The following is a 26,942-nucleotide window of genomic DNA, read 5'->3' on the forward strand; positions in this document are numbered from 1 at the left end:
GATACTTGTTTTACATTTGTATTGTAAGCTTTGGCATACTGCTGRTTTTAAGCTTCATGCTTTTTTTGTCCCATTTCTCTCTCTCAAAAACACTGTAAAAACTTTTCGATTGTCAGGTTTAGGTATTTGTTACAATAGCGAATTCTTGATGGATTCATACTTGTTCTTCCACAGCAATGCAAAGCTTGATGCTCAGGGTGGTGAAATTCAGAGCAATATGTTTACATTGAGTTATTCCATCATACACACTGCTGATTTTAAAAGGAAGGGGGACCCTTCTTGGGATAATTAGTTTTGCCATGTTCTTAGGTACGATCTCYTGATAAAGCATTTTTTTTCTGACTCTGAGTTGCTTGCTGACAGCCAGTATTACAAGAGTTCATTGCAAGTTTCACGGTCCATGTGTGCTTATGTATACATAACACAGACAAATGAAGCCACAGAGAGATAATGAAGGCAGCGATGATAAACCCTGTATGAGTGCCCAATAGAGTGAAGYTTTCGAATAGTCAACGTGGGCCAAATTCCAGCTCTTGTCTGGGTCATAACAATGATGAAAATTGCCTTGTCCTTTAACTGATGGCACCAATTCTCTGCTCGACCTACTATTTCACGGACTAGAGAATCTTTAAAAATGCAAAACTAAGTATTTACATTTTTATGTTAATAGTTTCAAGAGATTTCATACTTACAGAAACCGATGCTGCTTTAAAAACAAGTAGCTGTATTTATCCTTTGCTTCTCTTATGCCTTCCTAAAGCAAGGTTTTCAGAAAGTGGATTGTTTCATGCTAGTAACTTTTAAAGTGCCTAGTAATCTTAGCTCGTAGTCAAGAGTAGACTACAGGTAGATAATCAGCTCTCTATAACCTGCAGCACTGGTCACACARGCCTCCCAAGCGGATACTTTGCTTGTACCACCGCTGCCAGTCTGTAAAATGGGGATAATACGGCACTGTTCAGTGTGCCTGTCTGAGGCGTACAGGTAAAGTGGTGCATGGATCACATAAATAGCTCAGGTTTTGCAGCCTTTGCTGGGCCAGTCAGTTGTCAACGCAATACTGTAGATCAATGGTAAATGAATGCAACCTTCTTGAAAAGTTCAAGTGGGCAATCGGAGCAGGAAAAGTGGTTTCTTTTACACTTTGGTTGCAGTGCATTTGTGGAGTGATTTCAAGGAAACCTCTCAGTAACAGGAAACTGCTACTGCAGGCATTCGATGAACAAGCTCTGTAGTTGTCCGTGGTGCCTGCTGCCTCATTCCTCAGGCTGCTTAGTAAATGCACAAGTGTGTCCCTAATCAGTCAGGCTTAGGTTTTTTCTCCCCTGTGCTAATGTGTCAGTATTTTGTGTCACGTTTAGTAAGAAGGGAAAGCAGTGATATAAAGACTTTTTTCCCTTCCCTTAAATAGGATTGATTACTGCAGTTTTAACAACATTCAAAAAAAAAAAAAAGAAAGAAAGAAAGAAAAAGAAAAAAGAAAGAAAAGAAAGAGGGAGAGAGAGAATTGATTTGAGGTGGCCTGAGCCTCCCTAGAGATGGTGCATGATGACATTCACACAGAAAAGAAATTGCCTTTACCCACCCATTTGCAGAACAGACATTCCTATTGCAAAAACTCCTTTTGGTTGGTTGCAGTTAATACACGCACGCGCGCACACGTGTGTAAAGGCACCTCTCTAATTGCCTCCAGGCTGCTCCCCCCACTCTCAGCCAGGTCACGCTCCGGGGCCTGCCCCTCTCTCTGCCTTTCATGCAAGTCACTGCGCCTTCAGCTCTGGGATATCTAATCTACTGGGCAGCAGCACTGGGGAGGGCTGGAGGGTAGGGAGCTTTCTGTGCCCTGCAAGTTTGAATTCCCTCCTGTCCATCATCGCGATGAATATTGCAGAAACCTCGCGGAGCCGGGGAAAGCTTTGTGCTTTTCCACGCAAGTGCTTGCCAGTTCGAATCACGTCGGTCGTGCTGCAGAGGTGAGCATTGCTCTAGATGCAGTGGGTTAGTGGAGTACTGGAAAGTCACATTTGCGAGGGGTCCCAGGCTCCCGTCTCATCTAATCTGTCACCTGGGGAAGGAATCTGTTCTGACAACTTCTGCAAATGCTGCTGTGCTGCTTTCGCTCTTTTTTTGTTGTTGTTCCCCAGCTGTGCCCTTTGTTTCTGCAGTGCTGTTTTTGCACCACACATTTTTTTGTGCAAATCGATTAGCTTTAATTTCTTTTCTCAACTACCTGATTTTTTTTTGCATTGCTTCAACAGCATCCTGGTGTTAATTTACATGATATATGATAATGCGATGTGATATCCCTCCCTAGTTAGCAAAATGTTAGAATAGCTGTTGGCAGCCTCTCTTTTCTGGAAGAGTAATTAGCAAGTGGAATTACTCAAAGATGTGCATACTAGCCTAAGTAGGCATTTTCCAGCTGTCTGCAAGTTCAAAAACTAGTAGGGACTTTTCAGACTCTTAACACAAGATTAATTACTTGCTACTAGAAAAGAACACTTACAAAAAAYAGGTACTGTGCAATCAGGGCTGCTGCGTTTTGTTTCTTCATTAAAAATCAACTTCTGTGTCACAAAGGCCGGAGTTTTTTCAATGTTCATGTAATCATTTTCCTGAGGAGGCAAGCTTTTATATCTCAAGGGGATGTCAAGCTCAAATACAAAATAATAAGCTTTCTAATGCAGCTCTTAGGTCTTTGTTTACATTAATCCTAATGCTGCTGGAGACAGAGATGCCTTGTATGGGAAGAGGATGATGAAAATGCTTTTATGCTGGCTGCTGAAATTGGGATCCAGAACTCCGTACGCTTCCGTGCATGGGCCAGGACATCACCGTTTTCCTTCTCCCTTTCTAACRTGCATTTCTGTCCACGTTGCTTTCTCTAGCAAGCCCTTTGCGAGGCTGTGCCTCAATTTTGCATAAAGAAGTTTGCATAAATCAAGTACAGCCTCACAGCTGTGCTAAAAGCTCCCTTTTTGTCCACGGGTGGCTATTGTCAGCTGCCTTTTATTTCCTCTCTCTCTTATTCTTTTGCTCCTCTGGGATCAGCCAGCRGGTCGTCGGAGTCGCGTTCGTGCCCTGATACAAAACACTGCGACCCCACAGTGGAGCAGAGCAGCCGGGAAGCGCGCTCGTGCCACATTTGGACTCTTGGACCGTCAGTTTTATTTCAAGCTTAGGCTCTTACCRCCACCTCCGTAACCTCTTCTGCTCTCTACCTTTCGCTTGGCAWCTACTGTGCTACTAATTTTCTCATGCGCAGGGTAACCATCTCGCAGCACAGTCCTCATCCCCCTCTTCAGCCTCTCGCCAGGGTATCGTCTCCCTCCTCTCATCTGTCTCCACTCCGACGCTCCTCTGATGTCGACAGCTCCCTCTCTGCCTGACTCGGCGCCTGCGACTTTCCCTTCCTGCGTCTGCCTTTGGAAAAGCATCAGCCCGTCTCCTTTTGGAGGAAAGGACAATTTCCAGCAACTGTTTTCCGCTTGTCACCTCCRTTCCCACTTCTTTTCAGACTTCTTGGCAGTGGTTTCCCTCTCTTTTCTAGGCAGTGTAACCTCTCTGTCCTGCCTGCCCACTCTTTTCTGCTTCCTCTCTGCATCCTTATATACTCGCTGTAGTCTGCAACGKCTGTATCTCTGGCTTCTCAAGTTTCTTTGTGCTCACTGAAAACACTGGAAAATAGCTGTTCTTTCCCACGATCCTTTCCTCTCTCCTCACCTTTGCCCCTCAACCCTCCTGGTAACGGCCGTGGCCGAATTGGACTCCTGCCACTTCCAACCTTCCCTGTTACTATAGACCGTTCCCCTTGAAATGTGGCCAACCATCCCTTCATTTCCTTCTCCGCAGCTTTTGGTCTGTAACCTCTCAGCCTCTTCGTGCTCCTCTCTCTGGCACCGGGCTTGGTCCTTTTCCTTTCTCTTATCTGAGACCCTCTTGCTCATCCATAATAACTTGATTTTAGCTTCCATGTGGATGTTGCTCCTGGCTCTTGCCCTTCACTTCAACTTCTAACCACTGGCTCTGGACCAGTCCCATTTTGTAGCTTTTCTCACACATCTCTCCTTTATTATTACTAAAAACATTTGCACAAATACCTCTTTCAAGATTTTAATTTCTCCTCTTGCTTGTTCTCCATTTGGAAAAATTCCTGCCACATGCAGAGGAGATGAATGTATGTGTGGATGTACTTCAGGTGAGAAATAAATGGAATAATTCCTACAAATAATACTGAGCCACTTAATTTGTACAGAGTTAAGGGAATGTTTCCTGCTGGTACAGATCTGTGTAGCTGTATTAATAGGCCTGAGGCAGGGATTGTTTTAGTAGCGATCAAGTCATTTTTTAACATTTACAAAGCTCATACGAAAAAATATAGGCATTACCAGAAACATGTAATAACAATAACATACGTTTTCTATGAGATACTAATTAAACAATATGTGTGTGTATGTGGGTCTACACATATTTATACATGCACACGACTGTGTATATGTGTATAAAAACACACGTACGCATGGCTCTGTTTTTAAGTGTTTTGAAGTAAAGAAGAAAAGCATTATTTCATTCATAACAAAGTAGTGACTCTATCCAAAATCTCACCAAGCAAAAAGTATTTTTGAAAACATTTTAATATACCTTTGGGCATATAACTAAGCTGTGTCTTTCTATGACTAAAATTCTTGAGGTAATGTCAGAGGTTTGTAGATATACTTAGCTGACCTTGACTTTTGATAAATATAAATTAACTGACCCTATTTCTATAACACCTGAATTGTGCTAATGGCAAAATCAGCATTTAGTCTGACTGTGGGAAATTCTCTTTTTTTCATGCAACTGTGTTACCTGTGTGGTCAAGTTTGTCTAAAAATACTGGATTCGGTTCTGCATATCAATACTTAGCATCTTCTGATAACCCCAGAAACACAGTACATTGATTTAGTTGTAAGGTTTGTTGGAGGGTTTTTTGTTGTTGTTGTTCTGGGTTGKTTTTTGTTTGTTCAAGGTTTTTTTTTCAGCCTGCAGTGTAGGTCAGATACAATTAGGGTAGGTGCAACCTCAGGAGATAGAGAAGCAAGAAAAAAATATGCTTCTTTTTGCATTGTGGACTGCGTTCTTTTACATGTTTATAGAGAGATGAAGTCGCTGTCAAGCACTAGTGTTTGCCATATGGATTGCTCCCCTTTTACCATGAAAATTGCTGTAGGGGTTTGCAAGCTGTGGGAGGTATTGATTGTTTCCTAGCTCATTATTTGTATTTTAGTATCGTTTGTATGTTAGTTAATAAATAGTAAAGCTTTTAGATTAGCTTCTCTAGAAATACTAATCAATGAGCTTTATAGATTGCCCACTTTGTACATAAACGTGTCAGTCTCTAGGGGAGCAAAAGAGTTTATTTTATCCCAGGTTGCTTATGCTATATAATTATTAATCTGTAGTTTAATCTCTTTGTCGTTATGCTTTTATGACTTGATCCTCCTAGTGGCAGAGCTCCCTTAATCCCATTAAAAGCCATGGGTTGAAGGCACTCAATATCTTGCCGAATCAAGTGTGGGAATGTGCCAGCTAAATCTTGTTGCATGCAGACCTCCCCACGCTTCTTACCATACATGTGCATCCTGAATAGGGCTGCCTGCATTGTGTCTTGTCACTGGCAGGAGAGACTTCTCCCTAAAACACCACATTTTGAGCCTCAATAAAGCTGCTAAGTTTCAAGAGCACAAGGCTACAGTTTTTTTGGTGTGGTGCTCCTTCAGACAACAGTTGGAAAACCACTGCCGAAGTGTTTCAGCTGAGGAGGAAGTAAATAGGGAAATAAATCTTGAAATTAAGTATTGATTAAAGGTTGGTGGTCTTCCAAAGCTCTGGTGCCCCCATGCTGTGGAGCAAAGATAGGAAATTTCAGGTGGAAAATGCATTTGGAGCATCATGTAACGTAGCCTGCTCAGCCTTCATTTGGATCCTGCATGCATGCAGGTTTGGCAGGCTTAAATTGCATGTCTCCAAGATCTGTGGTGAACATAACTTCTCAACTCACAGCAGAAAAAGCTCACAGACTTTTTAGAAACAGTCATTTGCTTATTTATCAAATAAGATTATCTATTAAAGTTTGTCTGAAATGTGGGCCTGGGATGCATTTCATTAGCTCAACAAAAATTCAGTACAGAAATAGGTCAAAGCTGCCAGAAACATCCCGGAGCAATCTTGCGATGGTCCCGAAGATAGTGTGCAAGTGGTGATTGCCACCATAGGGACAGGGTTCTTGTCAATGTGTTTTGTGCTGCACTTCGATATGGCAGTCCTGGGCACTCTTCTGTCTCCTTTTCAAAGGAGTGGTAAGGCAGACAGTAGTGGCAGGTTAYAGTAGCTGCAGGTGCTATGTGTTGCAAAAGGCTTTGGATTTYGTGATCTTCAAGATGTGGATTGCAGAGATGGGGCATGTCTGCTTTTCATGCCTGTATTTCTCTACCAAAAAGAAATACCAGACTTGAAGATAAGTGAGCAAAGTTAAGGGAACTGTAGACAGTTCCCCTGACTGTAAACCAACTATAAAGGTGGAGAGTAATAGTAGTGAATACCCAACCATATAAAGCAGCATTATGGTGCTTTATATATATAAGATATAGTCTGGATATAAGTCTGATACAAGTCTAGATATAAGTCTGAAAGCACAGATTTATGTAAGAACGAATTGTTTGACTTAGCATTAGTCAATAAGAGTGGGAGACAGAGGCATATGAGCAGAGATGTAATAAAATTGATATTGCTTAATTTTTATGGAGTTGCTTTGTTAAGAAYGGACTGGAAAATGTTTGCATCTCATAGCATGAGAGAGAACAGGATAAATAGAGAGGGGAAGCAGTTTGTCAGGCGCTATTACTTGTTAACAGTCTTAAATAATTTGACTCACGGGGCGTCAGATGCCTTACATTGACCTTGTGCAAACTGAGCACTACACCTGGCATTAGATTGTAAATTTATGTATACTCAGACCTGAAAAAGATCTGTTTTCCAAAGTTGAAACCTGTTTTGTTGGCACAACATTACATTTAAAGTAAAAAGTTTTGAAAGCACTGGAAATTGTCAAAGAATATTCTGCCAGCTTCTCAGAAATTATGATTTTACATTGTCATCAATAACAAAAATATTACAGTAACRAGAAGCCATCCTATCTAATTGAAGAAATAGAAGTAGTGATACAACATTCATTAATAAAGTATCAAAAAAGGGAAAATAGAAAAGGCACAAATATTGCTTGGATGAGTTCTGTATTTATACAACAGAAGATGTGGACACAGAGATGKGGACACACGGGATGTGGACAGAACAGAAAGCGAAGGAGGACCTGAGACAGGAGTGATAGAAATTAATCATTTTCACATCAACAACTCTTAGCAACTTTTACCTCCAGGAATCTTAAAAGGAGGTGGCTGAAAAGCTAAAAAGTGATTGTTAATTTGTAACAAATCTTGGGAAAACAGGCGAATTCCAGAAAACTGGAGGTCTGCCAAATGTATTTCCGATATTTCAAAAAGATAAAAGGGATGTCCCAGGGAACTGTAGGCTGCCTTAGCTTGACGTCAGTCCAGGGTGAAATAGCGGAACAGCTATTTCAGGATCTGTCAAGAGAGAATTTGGAGGCTAAAAGAACAGATAAGACCAGTAACAGTTGAAGAARGCTTGTCAAGCAAACTGGCTGTTTTCTTTTTCCCTCTGACAGGATTGCACATCTATGTGATAAACATAACTTGATTTTGCCTGTAGGAGGTCAGAATAGATGATCTAATGGTCCTTTTTGCTTTTAAGATTTGTGAATCTTAGAAGTAATGTCTAAATTCCAATAATTCAGACAGAAATAATCCAMCTACTCTGCTTCCCTGGGATAAAATGCAGCTTAGATTTTTAGATCATAGAATCATAGAATCGGTAAGGTAGGAAGGGACCTCTGGGGATCATCTAGTCCAACCTCCCTGCTCAGCAGGGTCACCTAGAGCATGTTAGAAAGGGTGGCATCCAGGCGGGCGTTGAAGATCTCCAGAGCAGGAGGAGACTCCACAACCTCTCTGAGCAACCTGTGCCAGTGCTCCGTCACTCTCACAGGGAAGAAATTCCCCCTCACGCTCAGGCGGAACTTCCTGTGCTTCAATTTCTGCCCATTGCCTCTTGTCCTGTCACACGGGACAACTGAAAAGAGGAGGCACTCTGTCCCCTCATCCAGGTCATTGATGAAGAAGTTGAACAGGATGGGACCCAGTMCTGAGCMCTGGGGRAYGCCACTAGCCACAGGCCTCCAGCTAGGCTCCACGCCACTGATGATGCCCCTTGATCTCTGCCTTTCAGCCAGTTCTCAGTCCACCTCCCTGTCCACTCGTCTAACCCACACTTCCAGAGCTTCTCTAGGAGGATGTTATGGGAGAGAGTGTCAAAAGCCTTGCTGAAGTCAAGGTACACAATGTCCACTGCTCTCCCCTCATCCACCCAGCCAGTCATTCCATCGTAGGAGGCTATCAGATTGGTTAAGCATCTCCTATTTGTATAGATTTGATAGCTTTTGGAGCCTTAAGTATATTGATTGCATTGTAGTTCTGTGTGGGCAAAGAAACCAAAGAAATTTCAAAWAGCTGCATGAAAAGCTCAACAATGTAGGTACCCTCAGATGAAGAAGATAAAATCCAAGTTCTTCTCATAAGAATTTTGACAAATTTAAGCCCCCTTTCTTTTTGCTGCCAAAGCGGCTTTTGTAAGATCCTCTGGATCTTAGTGGAGAAGAAAAACTAGTCCTCACTTTCTACTGTCTTCCTAGTCCTCTGACAAAGATGGAGGTACTAAATTGGCTATACTTGTCCTCAGAACCAGGACCTAAAGGCATCATATCTTTTCTTTCCCTCTAGGCTTCTTCAGACTGCAGTTGCAGCTGCTCTGTCTCATGTCCTCTCCTCTTACCTCAGCTGTAGCCTGTTAGGTGCCTGCAACATAAGTAATTGCTTTCTGTGTGCCTCTCCGATTTATTGTCTGCAACAGGAACAGTAGTGTAACTCCAGAGACTCCTATGGTCTGTGGGTAGAAGGAATTTACGTAGAAATCTGAGCATGTACCAGACCACAGAGATGATGGGAGTATTTTCAACTCCTSTTTAAACCTTTTTTGAAGGCTTAAACCCTTTGACAAGAAAAAGGTGATTCACAGATTCTTGCAGGATCAAGAACAGAGTCAGAATCCCTTGGCATAATCCTAGTGTCCCTTTGGCACTTACTCTTTAAGATTATAAATTGTCATTTTGGTGATAATTTCTGATCATTGGACGATTGTAAAACCAGCTGAAAACTACTTTTTATATGTTGGTAGGCCTTCCAAGATTCAGACCATTAAATCTGTGGACTCTGCTTGAGTAACTAGAATTTTTTTTTCAGATGAGTTTGTTTATCATTATCAATGGTTTAAGTATATGGAAACTTTTTCCTTCAGTACCTCAGCAGTTGGAAGAGAATCTTATTGCTGATATCTGTTCATTTGTGAAAAACACTGTACAAGCAGATAAGCGGCCTTGTCTCCAAGGAGAAGGCAACACCTGTATTCCCTTCCAAGAGGAGAAGCTGCAAAGTTATGCCCTAAGAAATTCTGTCCCAAATTTAACCTAGTGACCTACTGCATGCTTATCTGCTCCTCACGCATTAATCACAACAGACACGTTCCAAAGAAAGTGCCAGTGTGCGGCCCAAGGAAATGTGAAGGATATTCTAAACACCTGCTAAGTTGCTGCAAAGATGAAGAGCTTGCATTTTAGGAAAAAAAACAATTTGAGACCAGATTTTTCCCATAGCAACTATGCAATAGGACAGGAGAAAATGGAATTTTGTCATTCTCCCAACCTCTGCCATTTGAGTAGCTGAAGATGTTAGCAGTAGTCTAGACCATACCTTTCCATGGAGCTCAAACCTCTTCAGTTAGTTCTGAAGATAAACTAGAAAAGCAGTAATTAATGAAGCTTGAGAAGCGAGTGGAAAATTAACCAGGAAATACAATTTTGAGAGGTAGGTTTTCTGTTTTCCTATGATGACATTTTACAAAAAGTTCTTATTTTAGAAACTCATTCAACTGTAAATATTGATAGCAACAGACATTTTAAAGTACAAAGCTTCAGCATTGAACTCTACAGAGATTCTGAAGGCTAGGCTTCCTTGGGAATAAAGTAGAAGGGAAAAGCTTTTACCCAGATAACTTGTTGTCATAATCTTTCACATGAAGAGGCTACTAAAAGGAACAGAACAGCACTGTTGTTTGTAATTTCTGGCTTCCAAATACTAGTAGTATTGGGTCGATAACAGCCTGACGTTAGTTTTCAAAGTTGTGTTAGCCAAGGGGATTTCAAACGGAGAAACATTCTTTGCTATCCCAAAGTATTACATCRTACAGGGAAGCAACCCTGCATGCTTGACCAACTGTTCATGCCTCAGCAATATTATCACCTCGAACAATATTGCAGTGCAAATTGCATGCACACCGGTGCAGAAGGATCCGCAGTGATGTATGTAAAATACTGGTAAGTTTAGGAAGAGAAAGAAAGCCATGTCACTGTACCACTCCTCAATGAAAGGCCCAGACCAACCATTTAAAGCAAGGAAGGCAGGGCCTAACTCTCATAGACCCTTAACCAGAATCTCCAGGCACCGCTTGTGTGGAAAGACCTTAAACCTTTTCCAAGATCTCACAAAGCTGGAGAGCAAGTTAAAAGTAAATCGCTAGATTATTTTTCCCTCTGGTTCCTTAAYCTGGCAATCTGGTTTATCCAAGAGTAAGCCTAAAGGTTTTATCCTTTCCCCGAGATGCTGAAGCCTTTGACCACTTCAGAAAAATAGAGTATTTTGTTTGTTTTGCTTAGTGGTTTCCTGGCACTGTTTCAGTGTTGGGCATTCCCCATTCTGCTTTGAGTAATAGATTTGGTTCCAGTCCCCTTCCACCATAGCTGGTCACTGTAAAGACTGGCAAATGTGAAAAACTATGMGATGAGACATTATCAGGGAAAAGCTTTTCTGTGTTTCTTACTTTCCACATGCATATATGTTAACTGAATATCCTTTAAAAAATAAGGACAGAGGATAATTCTTATGTTGTTCATTCTGTCTTCCTACTGAGTCTCTCTTTCCCCCAGCCCATCTACTGTGCCTCTCTTGTGAAGGCATCAGTKTTTAAAGAATGGTGAAAAAGCATATTAAACTAAGCCTGATTTACTGAGTATAGGAGCTAAAAATGTATCATTTTTTCCTAGGTCATAAAAAGTATGTATATTTTGCCTAGTAGGCCATTGTAGAATATATAAATATGAATTCACATGCCATGAATGTTAACAAAAGCCCCTAAAGACAGCAAGTTATCATTACCTTGTTCAGCTGGATTACTCTCTCAAAAAGCAAAACAATAACACAATCCCCTAAAGTCAAGGAATAGATTTTATCTRTATGGGAAACGTAAATATATTTGGACTCCTCAAAGTAGCCTCCACTGGGAATCTCTGGCTCCTTATGGTGCCAATCTCTAAGCAACCTGAAGCACAGTTTCTATGGAGTAGACACCTGGGGTTTAAATAAGCATTCATCATGGAGTCTATGGGCATCCTGTCTCTTCTTCTAAAAAAAACCACAAGATCCATTGCAGAACTGAAGCAGCCGCATGTCTCTGCTCGTGTGTGCAATCTGCTGATAGCGAAACCGTTGTAAGTAACCAGAACGCAACAGGCAAACGTTATATGCAGTTCTCTTTAAAGCTCTCAGCCAGGGATCAGAGTCTCTCTTTCTTTCCTTTTTTCCAGTGACTGTCATGTTGTGCAGTAGGATTTAGCCCAACRTAGGATCTGACTTCTGCAGTGGGACTTGGTTCCTGTAGCAAACATCTGGGCACTGTGGCAGTTTATGGTCATGCAAAAGCAGCCATTTCACTGTCTARAGGACTCAGCGGTGTTCCTGTCTACTTTTGATATTCTCATTTGCAAATGCTTTGAAAGCATGTGAAGAGAGACAGGGCTGAGAGGGGGCAGCTTCTACCTCCTACTCGTTGCCCTAACAAGGCTCCGCAGTGGCCAGTTGGTCCATGGCCYTTGGGCCATGCAAAACTTTTAGGCYATTTATAGGGTGCTCATGGKGCGGTGCAAGCAGCAGCTCCTCGCCRATGAGAATTGGTGCTTTCAGAAGGCTGGCGTTATCCATCACCCTGCTGCGTACCTGGCTAGCCTCCTCCTGCAGTGCACCTGCGGTTAAATTCTGTTTGCATTACTCCTTAAGATCTTCCTTCCGCTCATGGTCAAGGGAAGATCTTGCTTTGAGGCAGCAGGGTCAGCAATGTCAGCCGTGGCTGAGCTAGCAGCGATGCATGTCCCCAGTTGGCAAAGAAGAACACTTTGTAATGTCTTCTCCGCTTGGCTGTATATCTTTTGCTTTATGGCAGAAGTTCCTTGAACAATGTGAAAAGCTCATTTCTGAAGACATTCTTGCTAATGGTTCTGGCACCCGCAGTATGTTTGGCAGTAGGCAAGCCCRTGCAGCCTGATGGTCCGTTATTCTGTTTTCAATTATCTGGGGTGCTCAAAGAAGAAGACATTAATATTGCTGAGGATGACATAGCAAATTACTACTGCTCCCTAACCTTTTTAAATTGCTAACACTGTTGTAATCTGTAATTACAGAAATCAGTGTGAGAATTGTGGCACTGTATAATTATCTTTCCTGATACTTTATTGCTGTATGAATTATTAATCAAAATCAGTCTTGTATAGTATTTGCAGCAACTAGGAAGAATAATGTATAATTAAATTTCATTATTTCTATTTTTGTGCTGGTGTTTTATGATGTTGTAATTGATAATTAATTGGTTAAAAATTCACACAGTTCTTGGGAGTTTCATATGACTATGACTGCTTGGTATTCAGCATTTATTAATTGAATAATGGGCTCACTGAAGAGACCTTTGTATCTAGTCTCCTGCCATTACAGCAAGCTCTCAAAAATGGTGAATTAATCATTAGCTTTCAATAGTTTCTTTTAAAGGAAAGCAGTGACAGTATAATCATATCCTTTGTTATTACATCTCTAACTGAGAGATCGCAATAACCAATTATCCTGATGGTCATTTTAGGAGCTCTGAAGTGTCAGTTATTGATAAGGTTCTTTAATAGCAAAGTGTTGATTGCATAAAATGAGTCTTTTCATAGAAAAATATACTGGGAGAYGGGGAAGGAAGCCCTAGAAAAATATTTTCCTCCCACTTGCTACTTAAGAACAGTGCATGTTTGTCCCTAAAAGGTGTCAAAGCTAATGTGRTTTTGCTGCCATTTGTCAGAGGTACTAGTTCTGCTCTACTTTATCATCACTGTTAGAAAGTGATGCTCCTTTTATCGTCGCTGGATTGGAGGTAACTGTTTTCATGTGAGGTAACCGTTCCCCTCACGGCCTTTTTTTTTTTTCTCTAGTGCCTTTTGCTAAATTAGTAGAAAAAATAAATTGGTAGAAAACCTCAGAACACAAGAACATTTTTCATACTCTGTGTCCTATTGAAAAGAAATACTATTTGATATTTACATGCAAATTTGCTGTGCAGACTGCCTAGCTACCTCTGACCAAAGAGCCTTATATGTATTCAAGCTGTCTGCTTCAAGTTATTTCTAAGTGTCTTCTTTTTATTATATGAGTTGGTTGGAAGTCTGTGAAATGGGACTAAAAATAACTGTTGTCCAGTGTTATTCCTCTCATAACACGATCAGGAGAGAGCTGTGGGTCACCTTGTATACCARGATATAATGTGAGCCCTAGCATATGCTTCCAAGCTAAACGTACAGTTCATTTTACACTGAGTCAGTGCAAAACAGTGTCATTGGTACTCCAGTTCCTCAGTGGGAAATCACACAGTGTTTTCAGTTGACCTCCGTGCTAAACTGTGTTAGAGACGTAATGACGAGATACCAATAAGGCCTTGTTGCCTTTATGGTGAAGTTCTTGGGAGTCCTGTGCACACTCCTGTGGCCCTGATACAGGGCTTACACCTCTCRGGATGCAAAGTGATCTTGTGCTTCAAGATGGCCTTATGGCTCATTTTTTCACCGTCGCTTTCCTTGCTGGTGTTTTGCTGCAGAAGGGCAGTGAGGACCCTTCCGCTGCAGCCTGTGCACCTTTTATGGGGGTGCARGGTGGGTGAGTGGTCAAGGAGGCACCTGTGGAGAGGCCAAGTTTGTATTTTCACCTGTGTTGGCATCAGTCAGGTAATCACTTTCGTAGACAGTGGTGGGATGGTCAGAAGACAGACAGCTTCATCTCCCCAGGCAGTTTGTTGTTGACCAGTGCCCCAAAGCATGCAAATTCTCATCCTATGTGAACTTGTATCATGATTAATGCGGCCATGGATGTTTTRTGAGATGTAACTAATCCTTTTACAAGTTTCTTGCCCCAGGAACCTGCAAGGGTGGTCATTTCCACAGACTGGGGTTTTTGCAGTTACAGTGGAATATCCCCCCCAAAAAACAAAACAAAATCCTCCAAAGCATCTTCCTCTGTAGTGCAGAGTACAATTTCAGTACGTGAATATGGTCAGGAATCAACGCTTTTCTTTTTAAAAGCTCTGCAGCTGTCTTACTTCTTTTACGGGGTGTTCTCTTGTATTTGTAACATCAGAAACAATAAGTAGCAGTGCTGCTTTGACCTTTCATACTCTATTTTGCATTATTTGTTTGTTCTTTATCAAATCAATTGTCCATGTTGTCTTTAGAAGGGCTCTTTCTCTTCCCTCACCAGTAATCATTTCCATTGTCCTCCTGAGGATTTCTTTTCTCCGATTTTTAACATTAGTAATTGGGTATGGACACACTGCACTACAAGTGACTAGAAAATGTCGCTTCTCTTTTCAGTTTTCTCTTTCTTAGTCCTGCCTTTGAGCCTAACTTTATTGGATACCCTTAAAGCAATAGGTGATGAGGCTCCGGGCTTTCTTCTTCCTGAGAGATTCCACATTGATTGTGAAGAATCAATTAGTTGCTTAAATTATGTTTCGTTCTATTTGCCACCTGTGTACAATAGATTGTCCTGGATATAGTCTGTCATCCTGTCATTGACTTAATTCTTTGTTGTATTAAGTCTTTCTGAAATTCCCAACAATCCATATTAACTTTGACATTTGAACCTGGTTGTATCAATTTTCAGTCTCCCTGACATTTGTGGACTTTTGGGTCTCTGATAAATGTGCAGTCATGGAATAATTCATTTTGGAAGGTATCTCAGGAGGTCTAATACAACCTCCTGCTCAGTGCAGATTGGCTAGAGAGAGACCAGCTGGAGATCAAACCAGCTTGCTCAGGGCTATGTCTAGTCTGGCCCTAAAAGTCTTCAAGGATGGAGATGGCACAACATCTCCAGGCGACCTGTCTCTCAGTTTTTCCTGATACCTAGTCAAAAACCTCTCTTATTTCAACTTATGTCCATTGTCTCTTGTCATCCCACWGTGTACTATTGTGCAGAGTCTGGCTCCATCTTCTTGATGCACCTGCAGAGCTTCAGAGATCAGATGAACTTGGATATGTTGAGAGTGGTGTGGCTGTAGACAGCTGTCAACTGATGCTGCTGCTGTGTCCTGTCTTGCAGTGTTTCACAGTTCACCTGCTGAAAATGGACCGTGTATCACTGCTCTGTTTAACATAGTTTAGCTTAAGTACTTTCCAATCTAGTACAACTTCTCACCTTGTGACAATTGAGCTTCTCTAGCAGCCTTTTGTAAAGGTTTTATCAAAGGATTTTTGAAAGTCAACACTAATTACATATACCAGTGTTCCTTACTSCTAATTTGACACACTTCAAGAATTCTAATAGAGCAGATCAGAGCCACGACTTTTCCTTTGCAGAAGCCATGCTGCTTTGTCATGATGATAATTTGCTTGGTTAAGTGTTCTGTAACTCCGCCATGATCTAGATTTACCTTTTCATGTAATTAACCCAGATCTGAAGCAAGACTTTCTGGTCTGTGGGGATAAGGTTTTCTCTTCCTGATGCATCCCTTTAAGAACAGACGCTGCATTGCCTGCTCTCTAATCTTGCCAGGCTGGAGCTGGTTTTTGGCTCAGCCAGTTTGTTCRTAAGTTCTTGGAGAATGCCAGCCCATTTGATAACTTCCTACAGACGTAAGTGATCTGGATATTCCACGAGCAGTTTTTTTGGTCTCTTGACACTTAGTGTGGCTCCTCCTTGCTAGCCATGCAGAAGGCTCTGAGGGATCTCCCACCAGTCTCTGTGGAAGTACCATGTAAGCAGAGTTCCGGTTTGCTTTGCTGCAGTTGCTGCCCTTTAGCAGTTTTTTTGTGTGAGGTTTTGGTGGTGCTTTCCTTGCCCACAATAGTTCTTGCCAGTTTCTGGAAACTTTTGTTTCGAAGAGGCTTTTTCTGGCAGTATGTTGACCTATATGCAAACAAATAGCATGTTCTTTCAAGCCAGAGAAAGGCTTGCTAAGTCATTCTGTCTTCAGTTTGAAAGAAGTAGCAAGTGTGTTACAATCATTTCTATGAAGAAGGTTCTGCAAGCTCAGCATAATACTGAGTTCAGCAAAAAATTATGCATTTTGAATTAATTCTGTATGAGAGGGTTCACCCCTGCTTGCATCAGAGTTCAGGATTAATACCTGATCTCTGCTTTTCTCTTMTGGGGGGAGGAAGAAGAAAGATGGAATTGTGGTTACTTTCTTACTGCTACATGCCAACTTTCTTACTGCTTCACGCCAAAGCCCTAAGGTGCCCTCTTGGCACTCTCAACCCTCTCTCCATGAAAATGAACAATGCCTTTCTCAGTGCAGGGCTTCACCACCTTGCTCCCATCCTGCAGGATAAAGCCCTYTTGGACAGGAAACGCCTCATGCCTGGAGGTCACTCAATCTCCTCTAGATCGCAGAGAGGGGAAGACAGTAAATCACTTGTGTTGACACATCAAAAGCTGATAAATAGATGGTCCTGGCTTCCCTGTGCGCAATTCGGGGCTCCGTGTGCTTCCGGAGGTGGCCAGGCGCACAGCRAGGGGAAGTTTGTGCCTGACCGAGATTGCAGCCGCCGGCCAAGGCAACCCTACAGGGTGCCAGAAGCGTGTCATGGAGCTGGTTTCAGGAAGCCCTGGGTTGTCAGAGGCTCTCACAAAGTCGCAGCTGCAATTAAAGGCTGCCAGAGTCTTAGAAACACCTTAGCAAWCGGAGCAGCGGGATTGAGGTCCTTTCCAGGAGCCTAGCTAGTGACCACCGGAGCAGGAGCGTGCAGCTGCAGTACTGGATCAATCACATTTCCTAGCATAGAAAACAGGCTCACTCACCAGTGGGGAAATACKCCGTGGTATTTGCAGCCCTTACAGGGCTTAAAACCAAATTTAAAAAGTACTCCTCTTAATGAGAGCTATAGATAAAAAGAAGGAAATTACTGATTAGTAACCAAATTCAGTGTTTGATTCACAGAAATTGCACTATTACTGTAAAAAAAAAGGAGTGCAATTTCAGGCAAAGGGTTTTTTTAAAAAAAGRGTAAAAATGTAATTGATTTTCTGTTCATTACCTGCCAGGTTTCAGACTTCTTGGACGTTTCGTCATCATCTCAGACATTACAGGCATAAGACGTGCCTGAAAAAAAAATATATTCGAAAAGCTTTCCCCATTGCATTGTCATTTGCAACTCTCAGATTTTCCCACTAGATTGTTCTTGTAAACTCTTGCGTTTCGTAGCACGCAAGAGTGACCACTTAGAACCTCACTGTAACATTATCGTTAGCATCAGAGTTCAGTTATACAGAAATCTCTGAGTAGGATGAGCTAAGTATCATTTTCTCTTTTACCTTACTGTAGTGCTAGTAAAATGATTGCTGTCTATTCTTCTCACCAGTCTCACTTCATGAGAAAAAAAATAAGAATTTAGTTAATTTTCTTCTGCTTAAGAAAGCCAACCTGTAACATAAAAAAAAGTCTCTTCCTCTAATATATACAGATAGATTTTGTATCTTTGCTGTAAATAAAAATTCACTGAAGGGATACTTGATATTGGCTCTTTCTAACGTAGACGTTTCAGCTGCATACCCYGAAACCGCTTGAGTCAGCAGTAAATACTGAAAATACCAGTAAAAGAGAAGTTGTAAGCATTCCATTAAGAAATCCATTAATATTATACTTTTGTAATGTTGACAAAAATGCCTGTTTTGTAAAAAAAGTCATTGTAGCCTCTSTCTTATAAATACTCCTATAAAGCTAGAGAAGTTGGAGTTTTTTAGAAGTTTAGTATATATTTACAAGTAGCAAGCAGATCTTCTTAATCCATCCTTGGCTAGATTACTAGTATCATTTGGTATCATCTGAATTACAACTTTAAGAAAAGGGTATCCTGGTTTGAATGTATGGCAAGAGAAATAATTTGAAGTTATTTTGTAGGGACTTGTGTGCTCATAAATTCTAAAATAAAAGGAAAATGCTTAAAGATCCACTTTAACAAAGGAACAAAGGAGAAATTCTGCTTCCACTTTTTACAATAGTCAGACAGATATTTGCAGCACAGTAGTCTTATGCCAAAATACCGTGGTTTGTAAGCCTTTGCACAGTATACGTCCGAATCTCACCTCACAGAGTGCTGCTGTTGTTTGTGATGAGGAAAGTAAGTAATTCCTTAAAATACCTGAAGTTTTCATGTGTGCAGAACTTCCCTTTCAGCAGCAGATCTCAGAAGACTGGCAACTGTGGTCAGAAGTAGCAGCGTTCAGATTAAGCCTAATATATAAGTACTTCACAGSTGAGAAAGTGGAGTGCATGAGGACCAGTTTTGTCGTTTTATTGTCTTTGACAGATTTTTCTTTTTAAACTAAGACGTGATTTTCTAGTCTGTGACTTGCACATTCTTGCCAACTTAGTCATCAGTTTGTTCTGCTTCAGCCTGGAAAACTTCAGTTGTTCTTTCTGCGTGTGCACATCTTTTATATGTCTTTATGCAGTCATATGGGGAAAATAAAAATGATAGTCTTTTGCTAGAATAATACATACAAATAAAATAATCCCTTTTCCAATATAAGCCTTAAAACAAGTGTATTCGGTTTGTTGTGGGATAGGCAGTGCATTCAGGTGCAGCATCAGATTTGGCACTCTTCTAGTCAGAGGACTTAAAACGGGAAAAACAGAGCAAACAGGATTCAGTTAGTTGCTCGGTGGAAAGTTCTTGGGTAAGAGAAAAATTACTTCAGCATGTCCAAGAGTGAATGGTGTTCAGGTAGTGTGGGGTACTTGGGGAAGTTGACATCCCACCACCACCACCACCACCACCAGAAGTCTATTCCCCATGTTCAAAGGCGTAGACAGTTCTATATATGTCAGAAATTGCAGAACAACAGGCTGGGAACTTCCCAATTCAGCTGTAATGAATATTCTACATCCTACAAATGTCTGGTCTGTTGTCAGTACACAGACACTTACAACTTATCTCGAGGCAGGAGCAAACCCCAGCACCCACACGCTGCCCTGCCACCTTTAGCTGGAGTTCCACATAGGTCAGGGGATTTCTTATGCATATGAGTTTGGAATTCAGAAAGTGCCCTTTTCTGTAAATGACATTAAACCACCAGCGAATGTGTGTTGCCTTAGCTATACCTGGAAATGAATTTTTTCTAAAGCCACTAAAACCCTTGCTCTCCCCCTTAAAGTGTAAAATATCTTTAATTCCTATCGAGAAATTAGATCACTGTAGTTAGTGACTTGTCTTCACCAAGTGCAGTTCCACCTTCCTTCTCATTTGAGCAGAAGTCTTCAGGGTAAACGTGGAGCACTGTCCACTTGAGTACAGGCTGAGTTTTCAAGGGTTTTCCCCCTTAATGTGAAAATGAGAGAAGCAAGGACAAAAGTCTTTTTTCGCTATTAGAAGACCCAAATGTCACTCTCGCTTATTTTTGCTGCAGTCTTCTGAAATTTCCCCTGTAATTTTATCGCATCTCCAAAATTGAGAGTTGCAGATGCGCAGCAGTTTGTCGAAGGGTTTTGAGGAAAGCGCTCTCATTCCAGCCTGAACTCTACTTTGGCTTTTACAAGGGGAGGGTCTGGAGGGAGGAGGAGGAGGAGGGAGGAGAGCAAGACCTGCTAATCGAAGTGCGGCGGACTGCGAGCCGATGACACAAACGCCCTTCCAGCTCCCTTCCCCGAGCAACTTGTTCTGACTAAGAATTAACGTGCCGCTCGGCGGTTGTGCCGCCGCAACCGTGCCGGACCCRGAGAAGATGACGTAACCTCGCCGCGGCGCTCGGAGCGCGCTAACCGCGGGCGCCCGCCGGCTGCGTTTCTCCTTACCGCCTGTTTGTTTGTTCTTGTGTTGCAGGGTGTGAACGGAATGTCTGTGGATGAGAAGACTGAATCCCCCATGTATGTGTATGAGTCAACAGTGCATTGTACCAATATTCTCCTGTGCCTGAATGACCAGCGGAAGCAGGATATTCTCTGTGATGTGACTCTGGTCGTGGAAGGGAAGGAGTTCCGCGCCCACCGGGCTGTGCTGGCCGCCTGCAGCGAATACTTCTTGCAGGCCTTGGTAGGGCAGACGGAAAATGACCTGGTTGTCAGCCTGCCAGAAGAGGTACAGTATGTCGTCGTTTCTCAGCCGTAGACCCCGTCCTCTCTTTGCCACGCAGCGAGGAAACCCATTTCGGGCTCCGCCGAGGTGCAAGGCGGCACGGCTTTCGGGGCCCTCCYGCGGCACAGCTGCTGCTGGGCTATCGTTTTTTCCTTTCTCTTTTTTTTTTTCTTTTGCGTTTTGGGTTGCTTGCGAATTGCTGGAAGCCCTTGGGGAGCTAAAGAATCAACGTACTCACGCAGCCTTCCTTGCTGGGGGAAAGCGAAACCTGCCAGCGTTTCTAACAGTTACTCTAGCACAGCCTTAAAGCGCTGCAGCTTGCCGTTCTCACCGCGGCCGAAAGGGTAGTAGCCGCGCAGAGGTCGCTTAATTACTGTAGCTTCATTCAGTACGCTATCAGTGCCCTGATACTCCTCTGGCTCTCCAGACAGGAAATTTGAAAGCGGTCACTTGGCTGTCAGACAGCAGGTTATTGTTAAAAAATATTTAAACTGTCACGTTGCTTGGAGTCTCGTTGCTAGCCACCCCTTTCCAGCAGCTCATATCCTTGTTCTTGTCTTTCCCCTTTCCTGTATCTCGTTCAGCCTAGCTTCCTTTCTCTTCCCCGCACAACTAGTTTGGGATTTAACTGCTTCGGGACATGTGTTTTCCACTAAGAAAGCAAAGCTGAGCAAATTCTTTCAAAAAGCAAGGTTTTTCTCGTGCAGAATGGCTCACGCAGCAGGAAGCAAAGGGATGTAGAAAATACATACCTCACTGGAAAGTTTACTTTGTTTTACCACAAAATCTCGCTGGCTGACTTCCACCCCCAGTGTAATTTCCTCACAGCCCTAAGCCTGTGATATCAGAGCTGCCGCCGGGCACGCCGGTGGCTTTGCCGCGAGGAGAGGGGAGGCGCTCAGCTGCTGACAGATCCTCCCGCCACCACCCGCCGCGTCCCCCCGCGCGGCCCTGCCGCCGCCTGCCAGAAGGGTCTCCCTGTGGTGCCAGCACTGCCTGCCCCGGGATGTCCTGTTGGAGCTTGTAGTTCGAGGGATGTTGATGTCCCCAAGGGAAGCGAAGGCACTCAGTCAACAGGAAGGWTTTCTGGTGTACAGAGCGAGGTGAACATCTTTTCCAACATTATTTGCTTAAAGCCCACTAAGTACTATATATTTTTAAATCATGACAGGTGACTGAAGTGTCACGCACCTTTTTCCCCTCTGAGGTAGCTCTCCTGAGACTCTAGTGGTGTCATGACATTGTCATGGCACAAGTTGGAGGGTATGAAAAGAAATAGGTCACCAAGTGTGACTTCACGAGTCTTGACACTGAATATTACTCATGAAGAAATTTTAACCCAGACATTTTGCATAAGAGTTGAGATGTATCGCAGCGGACACGCTAGGATGCACASTATGATTCTGCGCGGTGTCCACTAATAATTTCCAGCGGAAGAACGGTGTTTCAGTCAGTGCCACCCGGCTTTTGCRCTGCAGAGTGAGAGTGGGAGCAGAGAGGTCACAGAGCACATGGGGTGGGGTGGTACAGAGGAGACACGAGGGAGTCCGCGCTGCTCTGCAAAGCCTTTGAGGGACTGCTTGGATACCAGGTGTGACACTGCTCTGGATAGATCAGGGAGAGTCACTGAAACTCAAGCTAGGATGTAGGCATGTGAGAAGAGTGACTAGGATGAGAAGAATGAGCCTGGCTTAAAGGAGGAGAAGAAAAGACCTTGACTGGTTCAGCCTCGAGTGCACCCAGCTACCACTCCGTGTAGGCAGAGGGCATGAGACAGGGGCAGAATTTCTCTTTAAGACTAAATGACAGTGTCGACACAAGGATTGGCTGGCATCAACTGGCTTTTAAAAAGTAAAATTAGTTKTGAAATTAGCAGATTTTGGGTTGTAGCAGCGATGAGGGGCTGAGGCAGGCAGCCAGTGGCAAGAGTGGGTGGGACCCCGTTTGCAAAAGGATCATCTTGTATCTGCCTGCATGKCCAGGGAACTGGGCTTGGTGACACAGTCCTATGTTCAAATGACAAAATGGTTAAAATGTGAAGTTTTGTATATCTTATGTGAGATATTACATAAAAAAAAAATCCTCCGGTCCAACCATAAAGGGATCCTGTTTAAGTGAATCCTCTTTAGATAAATGAAGTGTAATTATTGGGATTTTACATTTTAAAATATATCTCCCTGAAAGATCAAAAAGCTCTAGTGAATTAGGGTTAAATTGTCTGCTGTTGTAGCTCCACTGAAGTCAGTGGATTTGCAGAAGAAAATAGTCTAATTCTTAATTCAATACTCTGAAACCGTCATGCTCCACCTGAAAGCTGTACCATTATTTTGCCATATGCCTAGATCAGTTGCAGAGCACCAAGGCTTTAACTTTTTCGGACTGGAAAAGAACTCTTGGCCTAAAGAAAAAGGGTACCTACAGTTACTAATGCCTAGCAGTGCAGATATTTTCCACATGCAAATTAATTTCTGATAACTCCATGGAATCTAATTTGCACAGTGACTAGTTTCCTCACAACTCTTAGTCATTTGAGGTACAGAGATCTGCCTAGTTCAGTTAGATATTTTTCAGTTATTGCTTGATTAAGGCACACATCTCCCTGCTTGTGGTGCTGCTGYCCTTCAAAATGCTGTGTACTTGGGTAAGTGCCTGCGCTTACGTATGCAAAATGCCACCAAGAAGAGTGTCTGCGCTCCTTACAAAATGAATAAAGCACTGTTGTTCTTAAGAGCTGATAAGGAGAAGAATCATCATTTATTTTTCATTAACATAAATTAGAAGGGTGTTTTCTAGTTTGTGGCCTGCAGAACCCTGGGAACTTGTGAACTAGTTCTAAAAGTATTTGTGAGAATTGACTTAATTTGTCGTGTAAGGAGTTATACTACCAGTGGAAACATTTCAAACAGAAGTTGAAAATCAATGTCCTGGGTCAGTGGCTTTTTTGGGCTTTGAGATTACCATAAGTACTTAGTTCCAATGTGTTTACGAAAAACAGATCACTTTTTGTTAATACGTTACCAGAAGGACAGATTGCAAATCATTTTTAAATATAGTGCTGATAGTTCAATACTTTTCCAAAGGTAGCAATCAGTTCTAAGAAAAATATTTATAAGTCAATCATACAAGCGCTGCATTTTAAATTCTAGTGTAGTTTGCAAACTGTGAAAATGCACAATCATGGAGAATGGACATTGTTGTTACTCTCAAAGATTTGATATTGGAGCTGGTATAAAAATAGGGCATTTCAGTTGGGAGACATTGTACACACACAGAATTGGGACTAGTTGAACTTACTGCGTTTTAAACCAGTGTAAAACCTCATATTAGACATTTCAGGTCAGTTCAAGTGTAGCTTGATGTGCATTAGTTCAAACTCTCTCCTAATCAACTTAAACTAACTTAGTGTGCAACTAATTTTGCATTGATTGAAGAGTTTCCATAAAGTCTTTCGTGCCAGCCTAAGTAATTTGATTTCATACTACACCTTTTGTTAAAGCAATGTGTTTTAGTGTGTAGATAAGCTCTTGGAAAAACAGCCATGTGATAACAAATGCTCAGAGGTGGCAATGGCGGGCAATATATCAGAACTCAGAATAGAGTTAGAGCAATAAAGTGTTTCAACTGCAGGTGAGTAGAACTARTAAAAAGTACACCTCTTTAGCTGCTAACATTTAAGCTTTTCCCTTAATTGCAACTTTTGCTAAACTAGTAGAACCGCATGTGCTTTTCACCCAAGGTATTTTTCAGCAGTATTTCAGTCATCTTCAAGCAGCTGTTGTTAAGTGCAACCCAGATTCATATTTTCCAAGAACTGAGTTTTAAGCTGTAAAGTTACTCGTTCAATCCATACCCCTAACTGTTGTTTTCTTTTATTTAATCACAAAAACTGGTCTTCCTTCCTGTAACAAGGCACTTAATTAAGCTTTTAATTCATGATAAGAAGTTAAATGGCACTTAGGAGGGCTTTTTAATGCTTTCCACTTCCCATAGAGATTACAAAAAAAAAGGTGAGTTAGAGAGACATATACGGCTGTCAGCCAAGGGTATTGTAGGTCATGCCAATATTAGCTGGCAGCAAGCCATTATCCAATTAACATTGCTTCATCGCTGCAAGTAATAGCTCTTGAGCAGATGATTGAGTCATTCATGCTGTAGTGGTACTCTACGTTGCTTGAGAAGGAGCCAGTGCTTCTTAGAATAGGCGTTTTATCCACTATTATTACCTGCCTTGCTTGGCTAATAGAAGTGCGCAGGGAGCAATTCTGTTCTGCCAAGCTGAAGGCTGGACTTTGGACAGAAGAGCACCATCTGTGCAAACATCTTATTCACTTGTTTTCTGAAAACTGAGGTTTCATTTAAATGGTGAAAATGTTAAAACAGCAACAGTAAATAAAACCCCTTGGTTGCATAAGAGTCCTGTAGCTTACAAGATTCCCAAGCTTAAAGAAAAAAGCAGGTGAGAAGGTGGCTGAAACATTCAGAGCTAGAATCCAGAAGTCAGCTTTTGCTCCAGACATTCATGTTTGGAATAAATTTTGGCAGAGGAGAGAACTTACTTCCTAATCTTAATGGATCTGGATTTCAGGCAATCTCTTTGTGCACCAGTGAATTTTTGCAGCCCTCTCGACTTTGCTGTTGGGATTTTCATGACTTTGGGGTATATGTTTGAAAAAATCTTTGCAAATCGCTCTAGCCTTCAGGGCACCACGTGCCTCTCTCTCTAGCAAAGCTAAGCATAGATCTTCTGAAATATTAGGCCTGGCTTTCTGTAGCACTGGTCTAGTGTTATCATTTGTATCATAAAAACAAATTGCTCCTCAAGTAGGTTGCTTAGGTTTATCTGTAAACCTTTTAATTCCTTGAATCTGGTTAGAAAGGTGCTCACTGGTGACTTTCTTCTGTGCAAGGGACTATATGCAAGAAATGTTCCATTCCTAGCACAAAAGGATTAAATTGACTTGTCTATGGCTTAAATCTTTCAAGAGGCAAAGGGAAGCATCATCTCTTTTAGGAAGAGGTGGTGGGATRCATTTCGCAGGGATCTTTTTGTTCGTTTCTCTGTGCACTCTTTCTGGCTCTTAGCAGAATAATGTTAAGCGTATGTTAGCATACACCACGTACCAAATTGCTCTGCATTATTATTATTTTACTGCTTGCTAAAAGCTGCTGAGAAATCTGCCATTCCCCCACAATGTCTAGCCCTGTGAAATCTATCATCTGTTTCTTGAGCTTCCATGGGTTAACTCCTTCAATAGTTAATCTTTGCAAGGAGAAAGGCAGGACAGGAGATAGATTCAAGTTCATGGCTGGCAAAAGCTGAGTGTGTTGGAAAGTGAAGGCATCCAGCACCCTTGGTGGGACTGAGCCAGGCATCTACATTAGTGTAGTTTTTAACTGTCAGGGCCGAGAAATACTGGCAGCTGTTAACCATCCATGCCAGCCTGCCAGCCTGAGGAAAAAATGCTGGGAATTAGCCAACAAAAGATGGTTGGGTTCAAGGGAAAATCAAAGGCAGGATGCAGGAGGTCAGCTATTACAAACCCTGCTGGCTAAAGGTGATTATTCATCCTTTTTATCTCTCTAGAAATAAACAATATTCTCTTAATGTTGTCTCTTTCCTCTCTGTGTGTACTGTGTATACATATGAATGTGATGTATTTAAAGAATTCAGTGGCTGAGCTGGGAATACTCTGCAGAGGGACATGGAGTGAAAGAGGTGATAAATGTGGGAAAGAGGAGCAAAGAGAGTAAGAAGTAAATGTCTGCTTGGAAGACCTGTTTTCCAGGTGGAGGGGTAGTGTTGTGATGCAGGGAACAACTGAAGACTTTTAATTTGGGACTTGAAAAAGCAGTATGAAGAATAGCTACATTTTGTTCTTGAGGAACAGGAAGCACTAATGTGATTTTCTCTTTACATGACCATATCGGCTATTGATGTTCCTCACAGGTTGTAATACTGGCCAGAATTATTTTTGCTTTTGACTCAGGAGACTGCAGTGATCTGAGAGTGTCCTGCTACCACCTCTCCCTTTCTCTGCAGACCTTTTGGGGAATAGTGAGAAGAGGTTGTATCCACTGGGCTTCAAACTCATTTACACTTCAGTCTCTCACCAATGCCACTTCAGTGAGTTCATATGGATGGAAGTGGGGTCTCTTTAATTTCCTAAATTCATCCTATGGCATATATTATTATTCATGCTTGTTCACAGTGCTGAMACTCATAACACAAGGATTGCTGGAGACTGTGTGTCTGGATTAAAAATACAACTGAGCGTTTAGGTACATTCTAAAATCTTAAGTGACATAATACTAATTCAGGAGAAACCATGAGACAGAAGTGTCTGTTGTT

The 26,942-nt window shown here is 42.0% G+C and overlaps 1 protein-coding gene across 7 annotated transcripts in view; it reads left to right on the forward strand.

The window, feature by feature from the left end:
• BACH2 (BACH transcriptional regulator 2) overlaps positions 1-26,942 on the forward strand; it is a 160,595-nt gene that overhangs the window by 82,320 nt on the left and 51,333 nt on the right. For all 7 annotated transcript variants that reach the window (XM_085318727.1, XM_085318725.1, XM_085318726.1 and 4 more), the window contains one exon: positions 20,342-20,596. In XM_085318727.1, the coding sequence (XP_085174853.1) occupies positions 20,354-20,596 (243 nt within the window). In that variant the 5' untranslated portion in view covers positions 20,342-20,353. The remainder of the gene's footprint in view (positions 1-20,341; positions 20,597-26,942) is intronic.

Source organism: Rhea americana, unplaced genomic scaffold, assembly GCF_003343005.1.
Source record: "Rhea americana isolate MKP2758 unplaced genomic scaffold, rheAme1 scaffold_55, whole genome shotgun sequence".
In the NCBI taxonomy this organism is placed as follows: Eukaryota; Metazoa; Chordata; class Aves; order Rheiformes; family Rheidae; genus Rhea; species Rhea americana.